General features: G+C 40.8%; 1 protein-coding gene across 1 annotated transcript in view; it reads right to left on the bottom strand.

Moving 5' to 3' along the window:
- Positions 1–23,823, bottom strand: part of LOC145395049 (potassium voltage-gated channel subfamily KQT member 1-like) — a 1,161,165-nt gene that overhangs the window by 874,912 nt on the left and 262,430 nt on the right. The window contains exon 2 of the mRNA XM_080268799.1: positions 951–1,145. Within this exon, the coding sequence (XP_080124925.1) occupies positions 951–1,084 (134 nt within the window). The 5' untranslated portion in view covers positions 1,085–1,145. The remainder of the gene's footprint in view (positions 1–950; positions 1,146–23,823) is intronic.

Raw genomic sequence — 23,823 nt, 5'->3', positions numbered from 1 at the left:
TAACACCCCCCTCCTAAGTTCCCCAATCCAACATCGTCCCCACCCCAAATTCACTCATTTTCTCTTGAAAACGCTTATAAACATATGGTACCTCACTTAACTAAATAGTATTATTCAGAAGGGCTCGAGTGTGTCTCCACGAGTTTGAAGCTGCAAGGCGTGTAAAGGAAATAATGACAGACTATACTGCTGAATGAATAAATCCATTGGGTGATCATGTCAAAGCACAGTAGTTCCAAGTGCCATTCAGCTTTACGGCCTGCAACAACGTATTGATATGGGTCAGACTACAGTGTTCCTTAAGTACTCTATCTACAGAGACTGATACTTTAAAACTTCTGTATAGGGAACTAGCTTGTTGGCTTTACTGTTCCGTCCACAAGCAGTATGAAAGGTACTACTTACCAGTCTATCACACGAGGAAAAGTATATGTCATTGCTCAGTCCTGGAATCTGGATCGAAAATACAAGGAATCCGTGGATTTAAAATCACACAAGCTATGAGATCGCTGAGCTTTAGGGTTGCTTCCACTGTCGATTTGTCTCTTTCTCATTACAAAGAATCCTCAGGGTATGCTTCATTCGAGAGGTATGGATTCCACCAAGGACTGTATGGTAACCGGTCTTAAAATGCTCGTTTGGTGTGAACTCACCATCATCATCGCCAAGAGTCCACAGAATTGCGAACATTTACTGATATAATAATAAATAAATGGAAACAGTGGATTAATCCGATATCGACTTATAAACTGCTAAAGGCGTCAAACCGTTAATTCCTTCAGCCCGAGAACATCATTTATATTCTTGTTACATCTCCGGTATTTATGCTCCTCTGGGGAATGCTCTCATACTTAAGTACAATCTCCATCAAGTTCCTCAACTAAGTCTCCCCAAAGCACTGCAAAAATGGGCTGAAGAAATTAGCAACACAAGATGGGCTGGATACTTACACAGCCAAATGGTAGATGACGGCCTTGACCCCCCTTGGCCGCTCCAGGAAGTTGTACACCTTGGCCTGGGAGCGGCGGTAGCGGACGTCCCGGCGCGATGTCTTGTAGTTGAGCGGCTTCCCCAGCAGACTCATCCTGGGCTGGTGCAGGCGTGACCCTCCTGCGACCCCGCCTACCCGTCGCAGCTCATGACCGCTACGGGGAGAGAATGAGGCAGGGGTTAGGTTAGGTTAGGGCAGAATGGGTTGGGTTAGGTTAGGTTATGTCCGATTAAGTTTGACACACACACACACACACACACACACACACACATACACACAACAAGTCTACCATTAGGGGAATAATTTCGCCTCTCAATGTATGACCGCCGGCATTCCAGTTATTATTTTCTATGTAAATGAACCGCGGTATCGTGTATTCCCAGTATTATGATAATGTAATTTATGCTAAACACCAGCGCTACCCCAAGTTAATCTTTATTTCTTTATTTACTCGTGGGAAATAGCCTGTGTAGCCTAGTATATGGAAATTACTTATAGTCTACTTTATTTCTGTTGTAACCTTTTGCATCCATCCATCTCTCTCTCTCTCTCTCTCTCTCTCTCTCTCGTTATTTATCAAGCTACCTACCTACCTACCTATCGATCTATCTGTCTGTTCACATATCTATCAACTACTATACCTATCTACCACTTTCTGTACTACGTCGGTATCTTAATCCAAGACTACAGTATTAATCCTTCAGCTCGAGTACATACTTTTATTCTTGCTACCAACGGACGATTTTATTTAACTCTATTTTTTCAAATTTGAAGGTATAGAAATCGCACTACTTAACCCGAATAATTTGTATGTGTTTTGCTTCTTCCAGACCATTTTATTCACCCAAGCTGAATATAATCGTCTGGAAGGAGAAGCAAAATACATACAAAATATGCCATGTGATTCAACGGAGTTTGCCTCTTCACTGCAATGACGTCTTTTTGTATTTCATTCTTGAGTCCTCCAGACGATTTTTATTTCAAACTGGGAAAGATCTCTCATGCTTAAAGGATTAATGAAGCGTCTGGCTTAAAAAAAAAAAAAAAAAAAAAATCAAAAGCCTTTAATAAGCTGTTTATATAATTCCCATTTTCTGAGGACTTCAAAAATAAATTAAAAACTTTGTCAACACAGAAAAGCCAGTGTGTGTGTGTGTGTGTGTGTGTGTGTGTGTGTGTGTGTGTGTGTGTGTGTGTGTGTGTGTGTGTGTGTGTGTGTGTGTGTGTGTGTGTGTGTGTAGGTAAATATGACAACTAAACGCGTCATCAAGCAACCTGTCTCTTAAACCCCGCCTCTTCCTACGTCGTGGCCCCGCCCCTCACCACCCAATCTCTGGGCTGTGGGTGACGATGGGTGGGGCTTAGCAGACAAGATGCCAAGCGGAGGGTGTAATAAGAAACCAATACTTTTTCACAGTGCTCAGAAAACTAAAATATTTCATCCTTACAAGCTGCAGACGATTTAATACACCAGAAAGAACTCATGGGTAGGCAGAGGGTTAGCTTCGGTGGTCACTAGTTTGGTGCTTATGTAAATTTATGGAATACAGATAAATGCATTCACATATTGTGCAACGCTTTTGGGAGCAATTTCTGTATTTATAATCTGCTTCTGGTTAGGTAATATTCATAGCGGTTCATATATTGAGCGCTTTTTGCCAATTCTCAGGCGCTCTGGGACGGCTCAGCAAATGTTAGCAATGTCTGCATTGCGTTAATAAAACATGGTAATCACTGGTACAGTACATTTATAAGTAATGGTAACCTGTGAGTGGCTGTGTCTTATCAACATTAATGGACAACCCACACCCATACCCACGCCAGCAGACTCAGCCGTCCCCGTAGGGCATGAAAATTGGCAGGGAGTGCAACATACTGACAACACTATATACCAAGAAAATTATAGTATTCACGAAAAGTTTGTATGAAGCAAACTCCGAGACTCGACGAACGACTTCAACGATATCTTGCAAAGAAAACCAATGGAGACCCAACAGCTGGAACTACGTGTCTAACGAAGACTGACGTCCGAGATTTTGGTTATTTTTGTTTGTTGTTGCGGCCAAACTAGAAGGATGTCTTAGCCAACGCACAAAACACGAAAAACTCTACGGTCCTAACCTGCCAGATTTCACTTAGGATAGCACTGTTCTGTAAGTGGTTTTGGAGGTTTCGTAATACAGTACCTCTTCCTTAGCGATTAATTCTGCACATTACATCCAATTTTCTGTCATGTTTTCCTGTCACTTTCATCCAGGTGAAGTGAGCCTTAGCCATCGTTGTAAGTAAATACGCCTGTCTGTAACCAGTTACCTCGATACAAACTTCGCATCAACTTTTTTTTTTTTTTTCTGTATAACCATACTCACGTCCATGGCGCCAAAAAGTTACTGAAATGAGAGAGAGAGAGAGAGAGAGAGAGAGAGAGAGAGAGAGAGAGAGAGAAGAAAGGAAATAAGAGAGATGAAGAAAAAGTCAGGAAGAGACACAAAGAACATATCCAACACGGCACAAGCGGCCTCACAAGATAAGCCGGATATAACGCTATAGCTTAAAGTTTAATTATAAGCTGCTGGACTGGGGGCATTTTTCTAGCGGACAAAATTAAAATCGCTTCTCAGACATCAAAGTACAGGATAAAATGACGCTAGGCTGGATTAATTTTCTCTGGCTTAATGGAAATGGAGTTTTGGTGATTACTTTTTCAATAAATGCCCGGCTCTCATTGTTTGAAATACACTTATGACGTGCATATTATATATATATATATATATATATATATATATATATATATATATATATATATATATATATATATATATATATCTCTCTGGCTGGCTGCCTTATTTTTTTTTTCTTTGTCCATATATCTCTTGACAGGAATGCTGCATCACTTTGTGTCGGTAGTAAAAACGATACTACCTGCTTACATGCCAGCCTCGTTAAGGCGTGTACGTATCCTCTGTATCACTGCGCACCCTCCCTGTTTCTCCAAATAACTCTCTGATGCAAGTGTAGCCAGAATAAATAAACAACTCACCGTACACAAACGCTTGACAATTTCTGAATTTACCTGTATATAACTGAGTTCATGGCATTCTTGTACCTTACACCATACAACAAGGGGTCTCTAGCCAGCTTTAAATGATCGACAGGTTATGTGAATAAAGTATATCCTGGCAGTGACGGGGACAATGGAGACGTATTGTTTATGCTCCTGGCACCAAGGGGGCTTCAGGCTGAATAAAATGGCCTAACGGTAGGAAGAGTAAAATAAGTCAACGTACTGAGGAAGTTAGGTTCCTTCATGTCATCTCGCCATTATCTTACGTGTACTTCCTGGAATGAATTGTGTAACCCCCTCCCTCCATTTTTTAATCAATTTTGTGAATAATGACTTCCAAGTCGCCTAGCTGATGGATAAAGTCGATAGCTAAAACACACTTGAATGACTGGTGTATAATGATGTGTGGATGACAGTGTGGCCCACTTGACTGGGTATACTGTTGACAGTTCTTCCTTGAATACTCCATTATAAAATGTATTAGTGCACTTCGCGTAAAATATCCAAGTACACAGACTATATATATATATATATATATATATATATATATATATATATATATATATATATATATATATATATATATATATAATGCCCGATATTCCTAACCGGGAGCCCATGAAGATGCAGAATATCGCGGGCTAAGGACATTTTCTATCTTATCCATACTACGAAATGTTATTACACACACACACACACACACACACACACACACACACACACACCGAGATGCATTAAACTTCCTCAGCCATAACGAGTTGTAATGATCATTATGGGAATTCACTGAATACCAGTGTGGATGCATTGGAATACATTTAATGATGTAAGAGTGACTCAACCTCTTCCCCCATCACACCATCACCACTCCACACACGGCAGAATTAGTGACAAATTACGGCATTCATTTGAGAGAGAGAGAGAGAGAGAGAGAGAGAGAGAGAGAGAGACCCCCAAACCTAAAAGCAAAATAAAAAAATAATACACTTCAATCTGTTGATAAAAACCATTCCTTCCTCCCCTTACAGTCCTCTCCTCCCTGGCCCCTTCCACCCCCCCTCTTTTTCTCCCCTTCCACTTCCTTCCTCTCTCATCTATGCCCTTCCACTCCCTTCCCCTCTCATCCATCTCCTTCCCCTCCACTCCCCTCCCCTCAGACACACACCAGGACACTGTAAAATGCACATATTAAGCAGTACGTCCATCACTCAATTACTAGCCCATTTTCCGCGCTGTTGGTTTTGGTGGCGAGGAGGGGTTTTGGGGAGGGGGCAAGGGGTAGGGGAGGGGTAAGAGGAGTAGGGGGGGAGCGGAAATGGAGGTAGGGGAGAAAAGGGAAGGTAAGAAAGGGAGAAGGCCTTGGGGTGAGAGGGGAGAAGGGGGAAGGAATGGAGTTAAGAAAGGGGAAAGAATAGATGGGGGAGGCTCAGTATAGGGGCAAAGGGAGGCAGGGAGAGTAAAGGGGAGAGGGAAGGGAAAGGTAAGAGGGAGTGTAGAAGTAGTGAAGGGAGGGGAAGAGAGAATGGAAGTTGTCATGGAGGTGAAGGAGGAAGAGGAACTGGTAAAGGGAGAGGAAGGAGGGAATTGGGATGGGGGAGCAAGGGGTTACGGGAATGGTATGAGGGGAAAACGGGAAGTAGGGGAGTGAAAGGGGAGATTAAGAGAAAAGAGAAGGGTGAAGGAGAGGTTAGGCATTGTGAAGGGGTAAGCGTGGGAAAAGGATGTATTGGGGGAGGGAGGGAGGGAAGGGAAAGGAAAGTATTGGGGAGGGAGGGAGGGATGGGAGAGGGAAGTGCTGGGGGAAGGAGGGAGGAAAGGGAAAGGTGAAAGGGAGGTGAGAGGAGGAGGGAATTAAAAGGGTGCTGGGAGACGGGTGAGAAAAGGGAAAGGAAGAGATTAAAGGAGGGAAAGGGAGGAAGGAAAGTGTGTGGAGAGAGGATGAGTGAATGAAGGAAGGGTGAGAGGGAACACGAGACAGGAGTGGGCTGTGTGAGAAAGGAACAGGAGAACTGGAGGGGAACTAAGGAAGGAATAAGAAAAGAGGAAAGATACAGGAACAAGGGAAGGGAAGGGGAAAGAAAAAGGGAATGAAATGTAAGATGGGACGAGGGGGAGGAGTCAGATGAAGGAAAGGGAAGGGGGAAAGGAAGGGGAGAGGGGAAGTCAATGGAGAGGTGGGAATGAGGAACAAAAGAGGGGAGGTGGGAAGGGCAGAAGTGGATGAAACAGGGGTAAGGGTTAAGAGAAAGTGGAAATGGAAGAGGGGAGAGAAACAAGAGGGAATGAAACAGAACAGGAGGGTAAGAGGGGGAGGGAAGGGGGGAGGAACAGAAGAGAGATAGCAAGGTGAGAAGGGGGAGGGAAAATAGATGGGCAAAGGGGAAGGGGTACAAGGGATGAGGAGGGGGAAAGTCCAGTGAAATATTCTGTTTGTGCGTTAACGAATTAAAGGTCAGAGTGGAGCCGTGGGGGATGGGTGACGGGGGAAGGGTGACGGCGGATGGGTGACGAGGGAAGGGTGACGGCGGATGGGTGACGGGGGAAGAGCAGCACTGGAGCCCCACCCACACCATTTGTTCGGAACTCTGACGCAACCAGGAAAATGCAGTCTGTCCACCTGTCTGTCTACATATGTATTTCTGGATATGATATAACGCCTTCTTTCAATAATCACCTATCTAATCATCCATTAATCACAATGAGTCAGTCTTTATATAGTTCCATATATCCTTATTATGCAAACAGACAGAACAAAAGGCTGGAGGCCTACAAAAAGTTGTTCTTTCCAGGAGACGTTGAAGAAAAGTATGCTAAAATCAAGTTTCGTCGTTTCGTTCATTAATGGATGCCTGGACGCATTGCGTAAAAAAAAAATGGAAGTCATTCTAAGTGGAAAACACTAGAAAAAATTGGGGTAAGGGTGTACAACAATATACGTACTGTAAGCCCGCCGTCATGGGGAAGGAAAACAAGCAGAGAGCTGAGTGACTCGAACATTAGCAGGAGACGAGAGAGTTGCAACACTGCAGTGAAGAGTGGGAGGCTTAAAGAAGCCAGAGAGACAAGGTGAGTTGAAGTGACAAAGTTCTTCACCGCCACTCTGCTTAGAAGGGATGTATGAGGTGAGCCCTCCCCCTCCCCCCACCTTCCTCCCGACACTCACATATACATACACTTAAGAGCTGTACTCCACACATTGATGAATTAGACCCCTGTGCAAAGTCAGCATTTGAGTGGAGCTGAAGATGGCACTGTGTCGGTTTAACACACTTGAAGGAACTGTTTTTAAGAGAAGTAATGTGATCTTCCCAGGAAGGATCACAAGAATAAGAAACACCAAAAACACAAAGAACTTATGAAAGACTTAACTGTGAGTTATTGAAAGTAAGAAAACTGTGCCGAGTTGAAAGATGGAGGCACTGAGATTTGGGCACTGAAAGTAAGCAGGCTTTCCTCTCTCTCTCTCTCTCTCTCTCTCTCTCTCTCTCTCTCTCTCTCTCTCTCTCTCTCTCTCTCGATCAAAAGTTAGAGATAACTCAGAAGTCTGGCTTGCAATGGCACATCTCGTGAGTGTTGTAGTGACTGCTGTGACAGACAAAGGCAGAAGAGGTTGGAAAAGAGAAAGGTGAAGTCATCGGCGTATGATCGGATACGGCGAGACGTACGGCTCAGGTCACTGATGAACAAATGGGAAGGAGTTGATGTAGGGAAAGAACCCTTAGGAATACTACTGATAGTGGTCAAAGGACAGTGTCGTCTACGGCCGCATTTCTTACACAACAGCAGAGGACATTTCAGATGAAGACACAAAAAGACACTCACTGTAGGACGTCAGTTTGAAAGTTAAAAGTCTGAGGCAGACTCGGCCAAATGCCTCTGATATATACCTTGGTGTGTGTTTATCTCTTCATGTGTATCTGTTTACCGGGCTGTCTGTTTACGTACTTACATAAATTTACCTGTCTATCTAACGAATTAAAGGATCACTGAGGTGTATCGATGTTAATACCTATCTGCTTACCTGTCTGTCTGTTTACCTATCTATTCATCTATCTGCTTATCAGTTTAAATAACGATTAAAGGTCAGAGTGGAGGCGTGGGGGAAGGGTGATGGGGGAAGAGGGACAACTGAACCCCACCCACACTATTTGACTGACAACATGAGCAGGAAGGACGATGTAGTCTCTCTCTCTCTCTCTCTCTCTCTCTCTCTCTCTCTCTCTCTCTCTCTCTCTCTCTCATAAACAGCATTCCATTAACCCCTTCTGTACCGCAGCACCGTTTTGTGGTACCTGAGTAGTGCACACACAAAAAAACATCCATGGCACGCTGCAGAAACTAAGTGTGGTGCATGCTTAACACGCTGTTCAATTGGTGAGTTGGAGGAGACACGGAGAGCGGTACTGAGTCTATGTGATACCCTAGTATTAATATCAGCATCAATGTCGCGGAAGAATAACCCCTCTATCTATCTATGTGTATCTACTTGTCAATCAATCAATTTATCTGTATTTTTCTATAAATATGTCAGCCATCTCTGAATATACAGCAGTTGTGTGTCCCTGTACTGGCCGCAACAGGAACAAACGCAGCAGGGAGGGGGGGAAAATTCCTGCCACAAACCAATAACTTGCAACAAACAACTCTTACTGCTAGGGCTGCAACGCAAATTGGTAGTAATTCACACACACACACACACACACACACACACACACACACACACACACACACACACACACACAATCTATGTACAGTAGCTCCCAAAAGTATCTTTAAAGTGTGGTGCGAAGAATGGCAGAATGAACAGAATGAAACATTATTCCCGGCCACTTGTCGTCTCGGTGCGGTTGGTACGCATGGTTAGGTATCGTGGGTGGTACTGCTAATAAACACATCAACGCCACTATGTGACTGCAAACATCCATCGACTTGTAAATGGTAACAGTTCAGCGATATTTATACCTCTGTGTTAAAGAATATAAACCATTACACACATTATACTGTGATAAATGTATCTTGGGAAACATAATAACTGCGACGGGCAGAGTTGCCATGTTCGAAAACTGACTGCGATGGACTGAGTTGTCATGTTCGAATATAAGTGAAGGAATGAATTCTCCGAGCTAGGCCTATATTAGACCATATAGCCCTGATAGGGTGATGAGAGCGCTAACTTTCAGCTGAGTAGCTACTCGGGTGGGGCACGAACTCACATCACGGTCTTGAGCTACGCACGCCACCACTGAGTCATCCAGCCCCCCTTGAATATAAGTGAAACTCAGATTATTAAACAGCATGAGAAAAATACCCATCACAATTCTATCGTTATCACAACTACAAATAGATTAACAATGCAGAGGTTAATAATAGCCTATAGGGCCTGCATGTCGGACAATTTTAACCACACATCATTATTTATACATACTACCCGAATGTGGCAATATCTCGATGTCGGAAGGTATTGAGGTGTGGTGTTTCGTTACGTGAATGGCACAGCTTCATAGTAGGTGTCGCGTCGATTGAACAGAGGTCTGGATGCATGCAGTGGATGCAATGGTTATTAAATGAATAAAAGGAGCCCCCAAAGTGAGTTTAACCTTAACTTGTATTTATTTTACATATAATGTCCAATATAAGAATGAATCTCGCATGTCACCTCCACAATACGGCTGGTGTATCAGTGACAAATGGGTTTATACGCTGCTCTGGGGATTAGTTTCAGACAAGTTAATTTACTGTCTTTACATTTCGTTTACCTCTACTTGTCTCTCTAATATTTTTGTGCCGTTCACATTACACTGGGTGTCATATGTCTCCCAGTCATAATTACAGATATTAAATAAACACTTTCTAAAAATATATCAGTTCTGGGAAAGCTTGTATACTATTTATCTAGAGTGCTGATAACCTTGTGCTGGCACTCGTGAAAGCATTGCAGATGAACCACAGAAAAAGCAACCGTGCCTGTGTTAAAACGAACTAGTTGTCACCATAATAACATCAAATATATCTACGTATGACAAAGTGATTAGTATTACGTCAGTTAGAAAACGGTATATACAATCCCAGGGCATATACAGGTGTATGGCAACCACTCCCCAGCATGCAGGTCTACCAATTTTGTTGCCGCTTCACGCAACACGTGTCAGATACATCGTCCACTGTGTCAGAATGTATAGCACCTTTTTTTTAAGATACTTTGGGAGCTACTGTAAGCATGGTCGGTATCAACACAATTACGAGTACCTACCTAAATATACAGTTCTGTCCTTTAACTACGCTCACAGATATAACCACTAAAACACACACACACACACACACACACACACACACACATCAGACTGGAACGATACACAAAAATATACCTAGCTTATGAAGACAATACCAGGAACACACGAGGGATTAGAGACTGTGATGAGAGGCGACATAAAAAATAGAGTAAGAGTAAGCTTTACTTCACATCTTTATTATCATCAAAGCCAATATTATTATTAGTGCTATATCTTACGTGCTGGTAATAATAATAATAATAATACAGGTAACAATAATAATAATAATAAAAATAATAATAAAAATAATAATAATAATAATAGTAGTAGTAGTAGTAAAGATAATAATAATAATAATAATAATAGTAATAATAATAATGAGTGGAGAGGTATATGAGTGAGGGATGTGTGAGATGGGGGAAGGGCAGTGAAATGGCGGGAGACAGGGCGACATGGAGGCGATTTGTTTGCAGCCACCCCTTGTGGGATTAAGGCGTCTGGCAGTAAAGATATATAGATTATCAGTAGTAGTAGTAGTAGTAGAAATAAGTTAAAAATGTACTTATAAAAACCTACAAATAAAAACAACCCCTGTTCTCCTTCCCCCCTACTTTTGGTGTCACTTAACTACCGCCCTGCCTCTAATCACCTCGTTACGCTGCCCCACCTAATTACGGAGTCTTATCGTCGCTTCATTAAGTCTTCGTTAGTTGGGGTAATGTTAACGAAGGACTGGAGCATATTATTTAAGGACGTGTGTGTGTGTGTGTGTGTGTGTGTGTGTGTGTGTGTGTGTGTGTGTGTGTGTGTGTGTGTGTGTGTGTGTGTGTGTGTGTGTGTGTGTGTGTGTGTGTGTGTGTGTGAGAGAGAGAGAGAGAGAGAGAGAGAGAGAGAGAGAGAGAGAGAGTATTATTTTCCATACATTAATATATCAATCTTCTTCCGTGAGAATCAACAGCTTAAGCCAAGGATTATAAAGTTTAGACGAAGGGGAAGACGGGAAAAAAGAAGAGGGAAAGAGAGGCATGGAACAAGGGAGAAAAGAGATGAAGAGAAAGGAGAGAGGAGAGGAGAGGAGAGGAGAGGAGGGGAGAGATGAGGAGAGGAGAGGAGAGGAGGGGAGAGATGAGGAGAGGAAAAGAGAGGAAAGGAGAAGGAAGAAGGAAGAGGAGACAGAAGAAATTATAAGATAGGAAAAAGAAGATTAAAAGACGGAAGATATTGATGAAAAAGAAATAAGAGGAAAAATGAAGAGAGAAAAGAGCAGTAAAAGAGAGAAGGAAGAGGGAAAAGAAAAGAGAGGAAAAGAAATACATATGTAGTTAGGAAAAACAGGGGACTAAATTGGATTAAGAAGGTGGGGAAGAAGAAGGGAAGAGAATAATGAAGAGGGGAGGAGGAAGGATGTAAGGAGAGAAGAAGGGAGGAGTAATGTGAGGAAAAAGAGGAGACAAGACGAAATGGGAGAAGTAAGGAGAGGAAGAGAGCGGAGATATACAGTGAAAAGAATTAGAACAGAAAAGGAGGAAAACGGACTAGGAAAAGAAGTGGAGGAGGAATGTGAAAATGAGTGCAGGAAAATTAAGAAATAAGAGGAGGAAGAGAGCAGGAAAAAGAAGATAGACGGATATAGAGAAGGGAAAGAGAAGAGAAAGAAAGAAAATGGAGACACGACTAGGGACGCAAATGAGAAACACGAGAAGATAGACAAAGACAACAGCAGATTATGCTGAAAAAAGAGAGGAACGAGAAAGCAGAGAGTAGAGGAAATAAAGGAAAGAAAGATAGCAAAAAAGAATTAAGACAGAGATACGAGAAAGAATGGAAAGAAGTCACACAATTAGCCTTTTCCTTCCAATTTCGATTATTATTCAATTCCTTCTACTGCCTGCGATTAATTTTCTCATAAGGCCTTCTGAAGATAGAGGGTTGATGAGGCTTCTTTCAAATCTCTACTTTTCAATGTTTTTCTAAAGATGAAAAAAAACGTCTGAAAGAAGGAACAATAAAACAGAACAGGTGTCTCTTACTGAAGTGTTTAACCCCTTCGGCCTGAGGAAGTCTGTCTTGCTACCTCCAGACATGAGACATCAACATAATGAAGGGATTAAAGATGACTCCAAAGACAGCAGCACAGGAGAGGAAATTAAACAGGAAAGTGGAGGAAAACAGAGAAATATTACCTCTTGACCTAAATCCTCTCTCTCTCTCTCTCTCTCTCTCTATTCATACACCCAGGATTCTTTGATCGTTTTCTCTCTCAAGCACACATTCATCTCCCTCCCTCATTTTCACACAACCCCTTCTCATCTCTCCCACTACTCAGGTATTCATTCTCTCTCTCTCTCTCTCTCTCTCTCTCTCTCTCTCTCTCTCTCTCATAGTTTATTGCCAGATTCTCAAACCTGAGTAATTAGAGAATAAATCCTTCTATTACTATTACTCCCAGATGTGCCAAAGATTTGTGTAGCCTCTCTCTCTCTCTCTCTCTCTCTCTCTCTCTCGTCTCCCCTTCGCAAGCTTATCTTCATTTTTCTTTCCAACTTCCTCTCCGCCTCTCGCTTCCACTCCCTTTCTTCCTCTCTCCCTTCCTCCTCCACTTCCTCTCTTCCTCTCCTCCATCTTCCCTCTTCCTTACTCTTTTCTCTTATTTTCCTCGTTCCAGCGTTTTTCATTATTTTTCCTCTATTATTAATATTCTGATTTCACTTCTTTCTGTATAATTTCCAGTCTGTCTGTCTCTATAATGAATGGATATTAAAGGCCAGTTTAGTTCTTGGCGATGAAGCGTTACGAATCTAATTCACTTTATAAATAAACGATAGTACCAGACACTAACACACACACACACACACACACACACACACACACACACACACACACACACACACACACATTGACGTGTGTGTGTGTGTGTGTGTGTGTGTGTGTGTGTGTGTGTGTGTGTGTGTGTGTGTGTGTGTGTGTGTGTGTGTGTGTGTGTGTGTGTGTGTGTGTGTGTGTGTGTGTGTGTGGATCAACAGGCCAAGATGAGTACAAACACCACGAAGCCTTTTACTTTTTGTGGGCCATGGCATGGAGAATATAGTAAGTCAATGGAGGTCAGAGGAGGCCAGGGGAAGTCAGGAGAGGTCATGGGAGGTCGGGAGAGGTCATGGGAGGTTACAAAAATTCATGGGAGATCATGGGAGGTTATGGATGATCACAGGAGGTCATTAAAAGTCACAGGAGGTCATGTGAGGTTATGGGTGGTGATAGGAGGTCACAGACAATGAGAGGTTACTGGAGGTTATGGGAGGCAACTGGAGGTCACTGGAGGTCAAAGGTCACATTAGGGCCACACTTGGTTATGGGGGGTCACTGGAGGTCAACTAAGGTCACGAACAATCAATTAATGTGGTGCAGTTATGGAGGTCTTGTTCTTGGTGACGTAGGAGGCTTCGTAACACCTCTTTCTTAGAGATTTATTATGTACTGTACATTACACCTCAGCATTCTACTGTACTTTGTTTACAGTACCAGTATACAGCTCTAGTATCGGACCAGGTTGTATCAATTACATAAAAAATACTGTGGTTTAATATGGAGAAATAAATCGCTCAGGTTTCACATGTAAAATAAATAAGGCTTAGTGTAGAATAAATCGCTAAGGAAGAGCTATTACACAATCTCCCAAAAGGCACCCGACACATTATGATCCCAGGAGACCAACGGAGGATTCGGAGGTACAGAGTTCATGCGAGGCAAAAATAAATCAATAAACATAAGACAATGAGGACAACAAAACAAGAATTTTTCACATTCCACGAGGTTTAACGATAATTCGCGAGACGTCCAGGCATCCCGCAAAATATCACAGAATTCAACAAGGCATCATGCAATTTCCCGGCAAGTCAAGAGAATGCACGATGTTGCAGGAGTACATGAACTGTCACGAGAAGCAACACGACATGACGCGATTTCACGGTATGCTACGAGAATGCACGAGAAGTCACGAGAAAGCACGAGATGTCACGAGAAATAACGACAAGTCACGAGAAAAAACGAGATGCCAGAAGAAAGCACGGAATAGCACACAAAAAAACTACGATATTATGAAGAGACAACTACGCATTACCTGATTTCATGGTACGTCACGAAAATGCACGAAATATCACGAGAAAAAATGAGACATCACGTGATTTTACGGTATGTCACGGGAGAGCACGAGATGTCAAAATACTCCCCCTTCCCCCCTAAAAAAAAAAGAAAGAAAAAGAAAAAGAAAAAACAAAGCTCGCCGCACACTGAACACCAGCCGAGAGAATTTTTGAGGCGGGGGAAACACAGCAAAGGTGACAAATTCACGGTGAGTCACGAGATAGCACGAGAGGTAACGAGAATTCACGAGATGTTACGAGATTATGCGAGAATTGGAAGGGTTGGGGGGAGGGGAGGAGACCGAAAGGCAGGAGTGGAGAGGGAGAGGTGGCAGCGGAGAAGAGGAGGAGGGATGAGGGTTAGGGTGGAAGAAAAATGGCGAAGAGGTGGAGAATGGCTAGGGAGAAGATACAAGGAGAAACATAGGTATGAAATGAAGGTGGCAGGGATGAAGGGTATCAGGTAGGATGGAGGGAAAGGCGGGACAGAGGAAAGGAGAGGAAGACAGGAAGGAGAAGTGGTGTGGAAGGGGAGAGTTGGAGATGGAAAGTAAGAGGTGGGGGTGATGTGGATGCAAGGATTGGAGGAAAGAGGAAAGGGTGGGGAGGGAAAAGTATGGATGAAGAAGGAAAACTGGGGTTGGAGAGGGAGAGGTGTGATGGAGGAGGAAAGATGGGGAAGAGGTAGAGGTGGGGTTGGGGTGGTGGAGAGAAGTTGGTGGCGATGGAAGATGAGAAGGATGGAGAAAGCTGGGGGGCGGGGGGTTATAGAGGAGGAGGTGAAGAAGCGTGGAAATGGCGAGGGGAAAATATACAATAGTAATGGGACAGGGAAAAGTGTGAGTAAACAGGAAATGCGAGGAAGTGTGTGTGTGTGTGTGTGTGTGTGTGTGTGTGTGTGTGTGTGTGTGTGTGTGTGTGTGTGTGTGTGTGTGTGTGTGTGTGTGTGTGTGTGTGTGTGTGTGAGAGAGAGAGAGAGAGAGAGAGAGAGAAATCAAGCATAAAAAAAACACCAGAGCAATGTATTTTTTTTACTGCTTAAATACGTGTCAAGGCAGAAATAAATAACAAACTACATAAATAAATAAATACATAAGACGTCACGGTAATAAAAGCTTTAACTGATCAATTTTAATCCCTTCACTACGATCTCCTCATTCCCAATAAAGTCGTATAGGGATCAATCAAATACATCTATCTATCTATCTATCTATAGCCCGACGCCCTAATCCCGCAAAGGGGGGCAGCTGACAGAACGCATCCAAGTCGCTCTGTCACCCACCATTTGACTACCCTCCCCCCAACTCACTACTCCCTCCCTCATATACATGCAGTGGTATATAATGGGTAATAGAGTAAAAATCTAGGTAATTAAGTCTTGCAAAAATAAAAGACCTTCATTGTATTCCGTACCAAGGAACTAATTCATCCAGGTATGAAGATAAAAAAAGTATTCGTCATTTTACAACAAAACACCTTTACCAAGTTTCCCACAGGCCAGGAGTTTCCACAAAATTTACGTTTCGGAAAATATTACCACGAAATATGGTGATTCAGACCAATGACAAAAAAACTAACCAGCTTAAAAGATTCACGAGATTTTTTTACCGCAATGGGATATCGGTGTTTACGAGATTTACGGCCTTTCTGAACACTGACGAAGACGTATGATTCATAGTTCTGAGAAATTTACAAACACAATATTTCACGAAGTATTAAATTACAGAGGGCCACTAATTCTTCATGAAGCCTTCAACATTTTTTTTTTCTAATAACAGACGAAGACGTATGGTAATTTAGAGTTGTTAGAAAAAAATGATGAAATTGCAAGAAATTACAATGTATTTTCCTCACTAGGGTAGTAGGTCACGAACAACGAGGGAATTCACGGCATTCCTGAAGGCTTTACAACGAATGAAGAAGAATCGGAGGAAAATAAGGCATATTGACAAGCATAAATTACAATGCTTTATTTACCTGAGTGGGCCATGAAACAGAATGAAGAAACTTACATGCATGAACATTTTACAGTCATTCATTTTCTCCCCCCCCCCCTCTCTCTCTCTCTCTGTCACGAATATCCTCGAAACACCGCTACAATTTTGGAGGTCTGTAAGAAGATATACAGTGAATCAGACTCGTTCAGAAAATTTAACAGACCCACGAGATGGATTGACAAGGCCGTGTTATACTACTACGGTTAAAGGTTCTCTGATCCAGGGAATGAACAAAAAAGAAAAAGAAAGGAAGAAAAGAAAAGAAAAAAAAAATTAAAGTGCATGATAATTTGGGAACACTAAGATGAGGTGTTTCCTTTATTCTTGCTGTCTTCAGGTGGGTTATTCAGCTTTGGAATGGTGTATAGGAGTAAAGGAGTTAATAAAGGCAATAAAGGAGCTAATAATGGCTATAAAGGAGCTAATGAAGGCTATAAAGGAGCTAATAAAGGCTATAAAGGAGCTAATAAAGGCTATAAAGAAGCAAATAAAAGCTATAAAGAAGCTATTACAGGCTATAAAGGAGCTATTAAAGGCCATAAAGGAACTATTAAAGGCCATAAAGGAGCTATTAAAGGCTATAAATGAGTTAATAAAGGCTATAAAGGAGCTATTAAAAGCCATAAGGAGCTATAAAAGGCAATAATGGAGCTAATAAAGGCTATAAGGGAGTTAATAAGGCTTTAAAGGAGCTAATAAAGGCTATAAAGGAGTTAATAAGGCTATAAAGGAGTTAATAATGGCAATAAAGGAGTTAATAAAGGCTATAAAGGGGCTATTAAAGGCTATAAAGGAGTTAATAAAGGCTATAAAGGAGCTAATAAAGGCTATAAAGGAGCTACTAAAGGCCATGAAGGAACTATTAAAGGCTATAAAGGAGCTACTAAAGGCTGTAAAGGAGTTACAGGAGTTAATAATGGCTTTAAGTTAATAAGGCTATAAAGTAGTTAATAATGGCAATAAAGGAGTTAATAAAGGCTATAAAGGATCTATAAAAGGCTATAAAGCTACTAAAGGCTAAAAAGGAGCTACTAAAGGTTATAAAGGAGCTATTAAAGGCTATAAAGGAGCTAATGATGGCTATAAAGGAGTTAATAAAGGCTACTAAGGAGTAAATAAAGGTATAAAGGAGTTAATAAGGGCTATAAAGGAGCTACCAAAGGCTATAAAGGAGTTAATAAAGGCTATAAAGGAGTTAATAATAGCAATAAAGGAGCTAAATAAGGATATAAAGGAGTAAATAGCTATAAAGGAGTTAATAAAGGCTATAAAGGAGTTAATAAGGGCTATAAAGGAGTTAATAAGGGCTATAAATGATTCAATAAAGTCCCTATCTAACTCCTCACATTCAAAGTCACCCTAGGAAGAGTAAAACCGTCTGACTATAATAACAATCTCATACAAAAAAACGTTACTTGATTAATGGGGTTAGGAAATACGAGAAATAAGAAAAATATACCGGTACTAAGCATAAAAAATACGCTTAAGTGAAAATGATAAGATAGGGAAGGAATATGAGAAATAAGAATAAGGAAAAAACAAATATGAATGTAAAATATAAATAAAAAAATAAAAATTAGTCAGAGAAACATGAATGATTGCGAATTAGAGAAATATGAGTGAATGAGAAACGAGAAATATGATAATATAAAAAATAAGATTAACGGGAAATAAGATAATAAGACTGAAAGAGAATAAGAGAAATAAAATGAGAAAATAAAAGAAATAAGATTGCCTGAGATGAAAGAAAAAAAAAGGGATAAGAGTAATTAGCATAAAATATTCCTGGTTCATATTAATGATCTCTTATCTGTCACCCACAATCCCATCCACTCACATACAGATGACTCAACACTACATAGTTCATTCACACACAGACACCCATTTACAAAGTCTAACATCACTACCTCTCAACTCAGTACAGCCATCTCCATAAATCAAGACCTATCTACGATCAGTGAATGGGAACAAAATAACCTTGTCTCATTTAATGCTAGTAAAAATATACAATTTACTAATAGACATGTATTGCCGGGTTCGTGTATTACCTTCAATGCTACTAATATTCCCATCTCCATAAGTAGCGAAATTCTCGGCGTCTCACTTAACAATGCCCTCAGCTGGACCTCTCATGTTAGATCACTTGCTAAAACCGCCTCAAAGAAACTTGGATTATTGTACAGAGTCCGTAACTTCTTCACTGACGAGCAGTTAGCTATAATTTATAAGACCCATGTGCGCTCTCAGCCTGAATATTGCTCACCCTTGTGGAATGGATGTGGAGAGGTTGCATTAAAACAACTAGACAAAATTCAGAACAAAGCTGTTAGAATTATGAACAACCCTTCCATTACAAATAAACTACCTCCCTTACAAGTAAGAAGGAATGTTGCCTCCCCTGCATTATTTTACAGATATTTTTATGGCAAATGCTCAGACGAAGTTGCGTCCATGCTGACAACTCTCCATGCCTTCCCTCGTGCTACAAGGGCATCTGGCAGCGCTCACGGCTGGAATGTCACTCAGCCATATTGCAGAACTTCTGCCTACCAGAATTCTTTCATTCCCCGAATTGCATCTATCTGGAACTCGCTTCCCCAGAGTTGTTTCCCTCCAAACTTCAACCTACAGCTGTTCAAGTCTAACTGTTGCAGATGTTTTTTGAACAGATGACAACAGTAATCTGGTGTATGGATTATTTTGTGTGTGTGTGTGTGTGTGTGTGTGTGTGTGTGTGTGTGTGTGTGTGTGTGTGTGTGTGTGTGTGTGTGTGTTTCCTTCCTTTGTTCTGTTATTGAAAAAAAAAAAAATAAATAAAACTGAAAGAGAGAGAAAAGAAACACGAATATAATGGATTACTGGAAATAAAAAGATAATACGAGAAATAAGATTAAAAATGAAAGAGTAAATATGGCTGTAAAGCAATAAGAGGAATAAGATTAACAGGAATAAGAGAAATAAGACTAAGATAATGAGAGTAATATGACTTTAGGAGGTAGGGAAAATCTGAATGTAAGGGAATTAAGTTGATTGATTTAAGGTGATAAGAGAATAAACAAGATCGTAAGCAAAGAAGAAAAATAAGATTAGAATAAGGAGAGAGTAGATGAAGAAGATAAAAACGTGGGAGAATAAGAAATGTAGGAAGAAATATAAGACTGCACGACGAACACCACCGCAGAGGAACATGATAAATATACTGTAACTGCGGCGAAATACCACAAACCGCGATAACAGCAGCAACATCAAGTTTGACATTTTTATAGACAATTCCCCCAGGCTGTGAAATTTTTACGTGCCTCAAGAATTTCCGCATATATGAATTCGCAGCGCCGAGAACTTCCGAGTTTGGGGGAAATTTCAGATTTTGCGAAATGTGTGGCTGTCGGAAATTTCTATGTTTACGAAAATTTCTGTTGGCATACATTTCTCACTTTGCGGAAGTTTATCGTTTGCGAAATTTATTACTTTTTTAAATGTTGTGTGTTTGAAGTCTGTGTTTGTGGAATCCTGTGTCTTTGTGGAAGTTTGTGTGTCAGTTCTGTGTTCCCGATGTGTTTGTGTGTGCAGTAATTACTCAGTACGCAAGAGTAGGCATTGATAGATAAATAGATAGATGTAGGTAGGTAGGGATAGATAGATTGATAGAGTAATAGATAGGTAAACAGATAGAGATACATTAATCTCAGTGTTAATTGCTAGGGGTGTTGCCCAGGCAACCTGGACAACCCGAGATCCGCTTGTGAAATAATAATCATTTAATTCCGTCAACGCGAGGACGTCTTTTCAACGCAAATTACCGTCATTATTAGTTTTTCTTCATGAATGTCCGTTTTCTTTAATCGCAAACTTTTTAATGGTAGCAAAATTTTCCATTATCGAATTATCCTTGCAATTATTTCCACGGCGACTAATTTTTCAGACATAGCATCTTCCATGATAACTAAAATTTCCTTAGTTGTCACAGTTTTCACCTGCCAGTTTTTCCTTATTAGTCAAGAAATTCCACGCCTTCCGCTCGGCTTTAGTTACTACAAATTTTCAGTCACTTAATCTGCCATGACGACCAAAACTATGTGGCAATCAGGTTTTGACTGACCAAAACTCACATTGCTAAATTTTCCCGGCTGTCAGATTTTTCAGTTCCCAAACATTCCATACATGTAAGATTCCAAAGCCTGCAAATTCGTCAGTGGGTTAATTTTATCACTTCGATGGCTGACTTGGGGCTTCTTCCTTCTTGTTAATGTCAAACGATCTATTTCAGTCGGAGAAACTCATAAAACGAACAGATTTTTATATTCCTTTCTACCCTTAGACTTAATCTCATCTTAGAAGAGAAAATTCAAGCTGAAGAAATTAATTTAACGCTTCCTCAACCCTTTCACTACGAGGGATGACTACTAAGATGAATAAAATAGGCCGAATTTGCGTTGAAAAGACGTCCTCGCGTCGACGGAATTAAATGATTATTATTTCACAAGCGGATCTCGGGTTGTCCAGGTTGCCTGGGCAACACCCCTAGCAATTAACACTGAGATTAATGTATCTCTATCTGTTTACCTATCTATTACTCTATCAATCTATCTATCCCTACCTACCTACATCTATCTATTTATCTATCAATGCCTACTTCTATATCTCTTCCAATCAATCTATCCATTCACCCATCCATCCGCCCATTCATCCATCCATCTATCCATCTGTTTATCTATCTGTCTATCTATTTACCTATCATACCTTTTCCTGGTCACTTCATTTCCTTCCCCTACATAATACAACCCATCCTTGGTTGACGTACTGTACAGACGGTGCCACCACGTTCACCGCTTCTCGTTCTCAGTCCAACACTTTCAAATACATGTAAATATCGAATGTCAGTTAGCTGAGAGGAAAGAGGAATCGAACAGGAAACTAATATGGGCACATCTCAAAAATTTTCAAGAATCGTTCCCATTATCTCCTTAACTCTTTTTCAGTGGCATAGATGAACTTACGTATTTACTTCTCGATAACAAGAGACTAATTTCTTTAAGGGAAAGAACCCCTAAGAGGAAAAATGTTACACTGTATCCCAGAGGTTGGAGTTTACGAGCCTGTCTCAAGTTACGAGTGTTTTAGGAGTTAGGTTACGAGAATTCCAAACGTTACGGGGGTTTTATAGGCTACGAGACCTGGGGATGTTACCAGCGTCGGAAAATGAGAATGTGCGGGGTTACGACAGCGTCCGATATCACTGGAAGATTTGTTGACATTCCAGATGTTACGAGAGACCCCGAGGAGTTGCGAGATTGAGCGAGATTACGAGAAATTATGAGAAATGCGAGATCTTACGGCACACTTCGAGAATGGGAGAGTGAGATTACGAGAAAATAAGAGACACTGGCTCCGTTATTAGAGGAATGTCAAGATTTACGAGAAACTCCGAGAATGTTGCGAGAAATTCCGAGACAGTATTTACCTTATTAAAAGACTCACGAGCTACGAGAAAATCCGAGAGTATTACGAGACTTTTGGAGGTGAAGCGGGCATCCGAAATTCAAGGCCGAACCTTCTGTATTTCAGAGAGAGAGAGAGAGAGAGAGAGAGAGAGAGACCGTGGAAATGACACTATAGCGAATGCGAGGTAAAAAAAAAAAAAAGAAAGAGCTAATATTACGAAAGTGTCCAAAACAATTATACCGTCAGAAGTTACGACAATATTTAAGAATCTTCGTAAATATCCAGGTTAGGGATTCACAAACTTACGATAAATGCCCCTCGTATCTAAGATCTGTTTTGCAGGAGGAAAATGGCAGGTGGGAAGATGACGTGTCCTCTCTACCTTGACCTCCTTATATAAAAAAAAAAATCTTAGTTACGAAATGGAACTGATCTTAAATTTCTTTGTGAATCCAGGTCAAGATTTAATGGACTGGAGAAATTATATGGATTTTCAGAGGTCATTGAACATTTGGAATTTTGGATTTTAAGCATTACGAAAACCACCATGACTACGAGAATTAAAAAAAAAAAAAAAAAAAAAAGGAAGTACGAGGAAACAGGCTTAGAAAATTCCCCCCCCCAAAAAAAAAAAATAGAAAAGTACATGAACTACGAAAATCGCAAAAAAAAAAAAAAAGTCCGCATAGGTATAAATTTTGTTTTTTTTGTTTTTTAAGAATCTCCAACTCTACGATTAATTTTTAAGTTACAAAGATTCACTTAAAATCTCAAGAATTTACGAAAAGTCACGACAGAAGACAAGAATTTTCTAGGTCAAAAGTAAACACGAAAATATCGAAAAATTACGAGAGAATACGAGACCTTTTCAGATATAAAGCGATGATAATAACTTTGATAAATGAAAGATGGCACGAGAATTTACATCCCCTCAAAAAAAAAAAAAAAAAAAAAAAATGCAGAATCAGGAGAGAGAGAGAGAGAGAGAGAGAGAGAGAGAGAGAGAGAGAGAGAGAGAGAGAGAGAGAGAGAGAGAGAGAGAGAGAGAGAGAGAGAATTTTCGAAGTAACAAGGTAGCGTGTGAAGGCATGAGGGAGTTGGACAACTTTTGGGAATCAACAAAAAATATAAACACAAAGTCACGCGAAAACACGAGAACTGGAAAGAAGCCAGCAAAAAACATGAGAATACCGAGAAATAAAGGAGATTGCGCGGCCAGAAAATATTAAAATGCTGAAAAAAATAAAACAGCAAAAACACGACACATTACGAGAAAACACGACAAGTTCCGAGAAACCAACACAAAACATTCCGATAAAAAACGAGAAAGCGCAAGAGGACATGTGAAGATATATTTCAAACACACACACACACACACACACACACACATACACACTTCCGAGATTTTGGCAGAAAACGCGCGAATTTTCGAAAAGTAGCGAGATAGTGCGAGAAGTCACGAGAAACGCGATCTGCCAGGAAGAGCTGAAGCGGAATGAAAAAATGAATGATGGCCGGGAGGGGAAAGGAGTTTTTCATCATGAGCAGAACAACAACAACAATTAATTTCCTAAGTGGTGGAGAGAGAGAGAGAGAGAGAGAGAGAGAGAGAGGAAAACCAAGACTAAGAACTAATTCCACTAAATATAAATAAAAGTAATGAAAGTAATAAACATAATGGATCTTAACACGCGAAGTAAACATTTAACATAATTTACCATGTAGAGGTAATTGAGGTCAACGCAGGATGAACTCCGGGATTAGGTAACTCATTTGACACAGGAAGAATTGCGGGTAATTCGGTAATGAGGGTTATTATGGTAATGAAGGCGATGTTGGTCATGAAAGAAAAACAAAGGGAGGGAGACAGGAGTAAGTGAAGTAATTAACCCATTCACCACGATGACGCAGTTTCCTTTGTTCT

This window comes from Coenobita brevimanus, chromosome 29 (genome assembly GCF_032717465.1).
Source record: "Coenobita brevimanus isolate Jiangsu-jjx chromosome 29, ASM3271746v2, whole genome shotgun sequence".
In the NCBI taxonomy this organism is placed as follows: Eukaryota; Metazoa; Arthropoda; class Malacostraca; order Decapoda; family Coenobitidae; genus Coenobita; species Coenobita brevimanus.
Note: the sequence above shows the minus strand (reverse complement) of the source record. Positions and strands in the feature narration are given on the sequence as shown.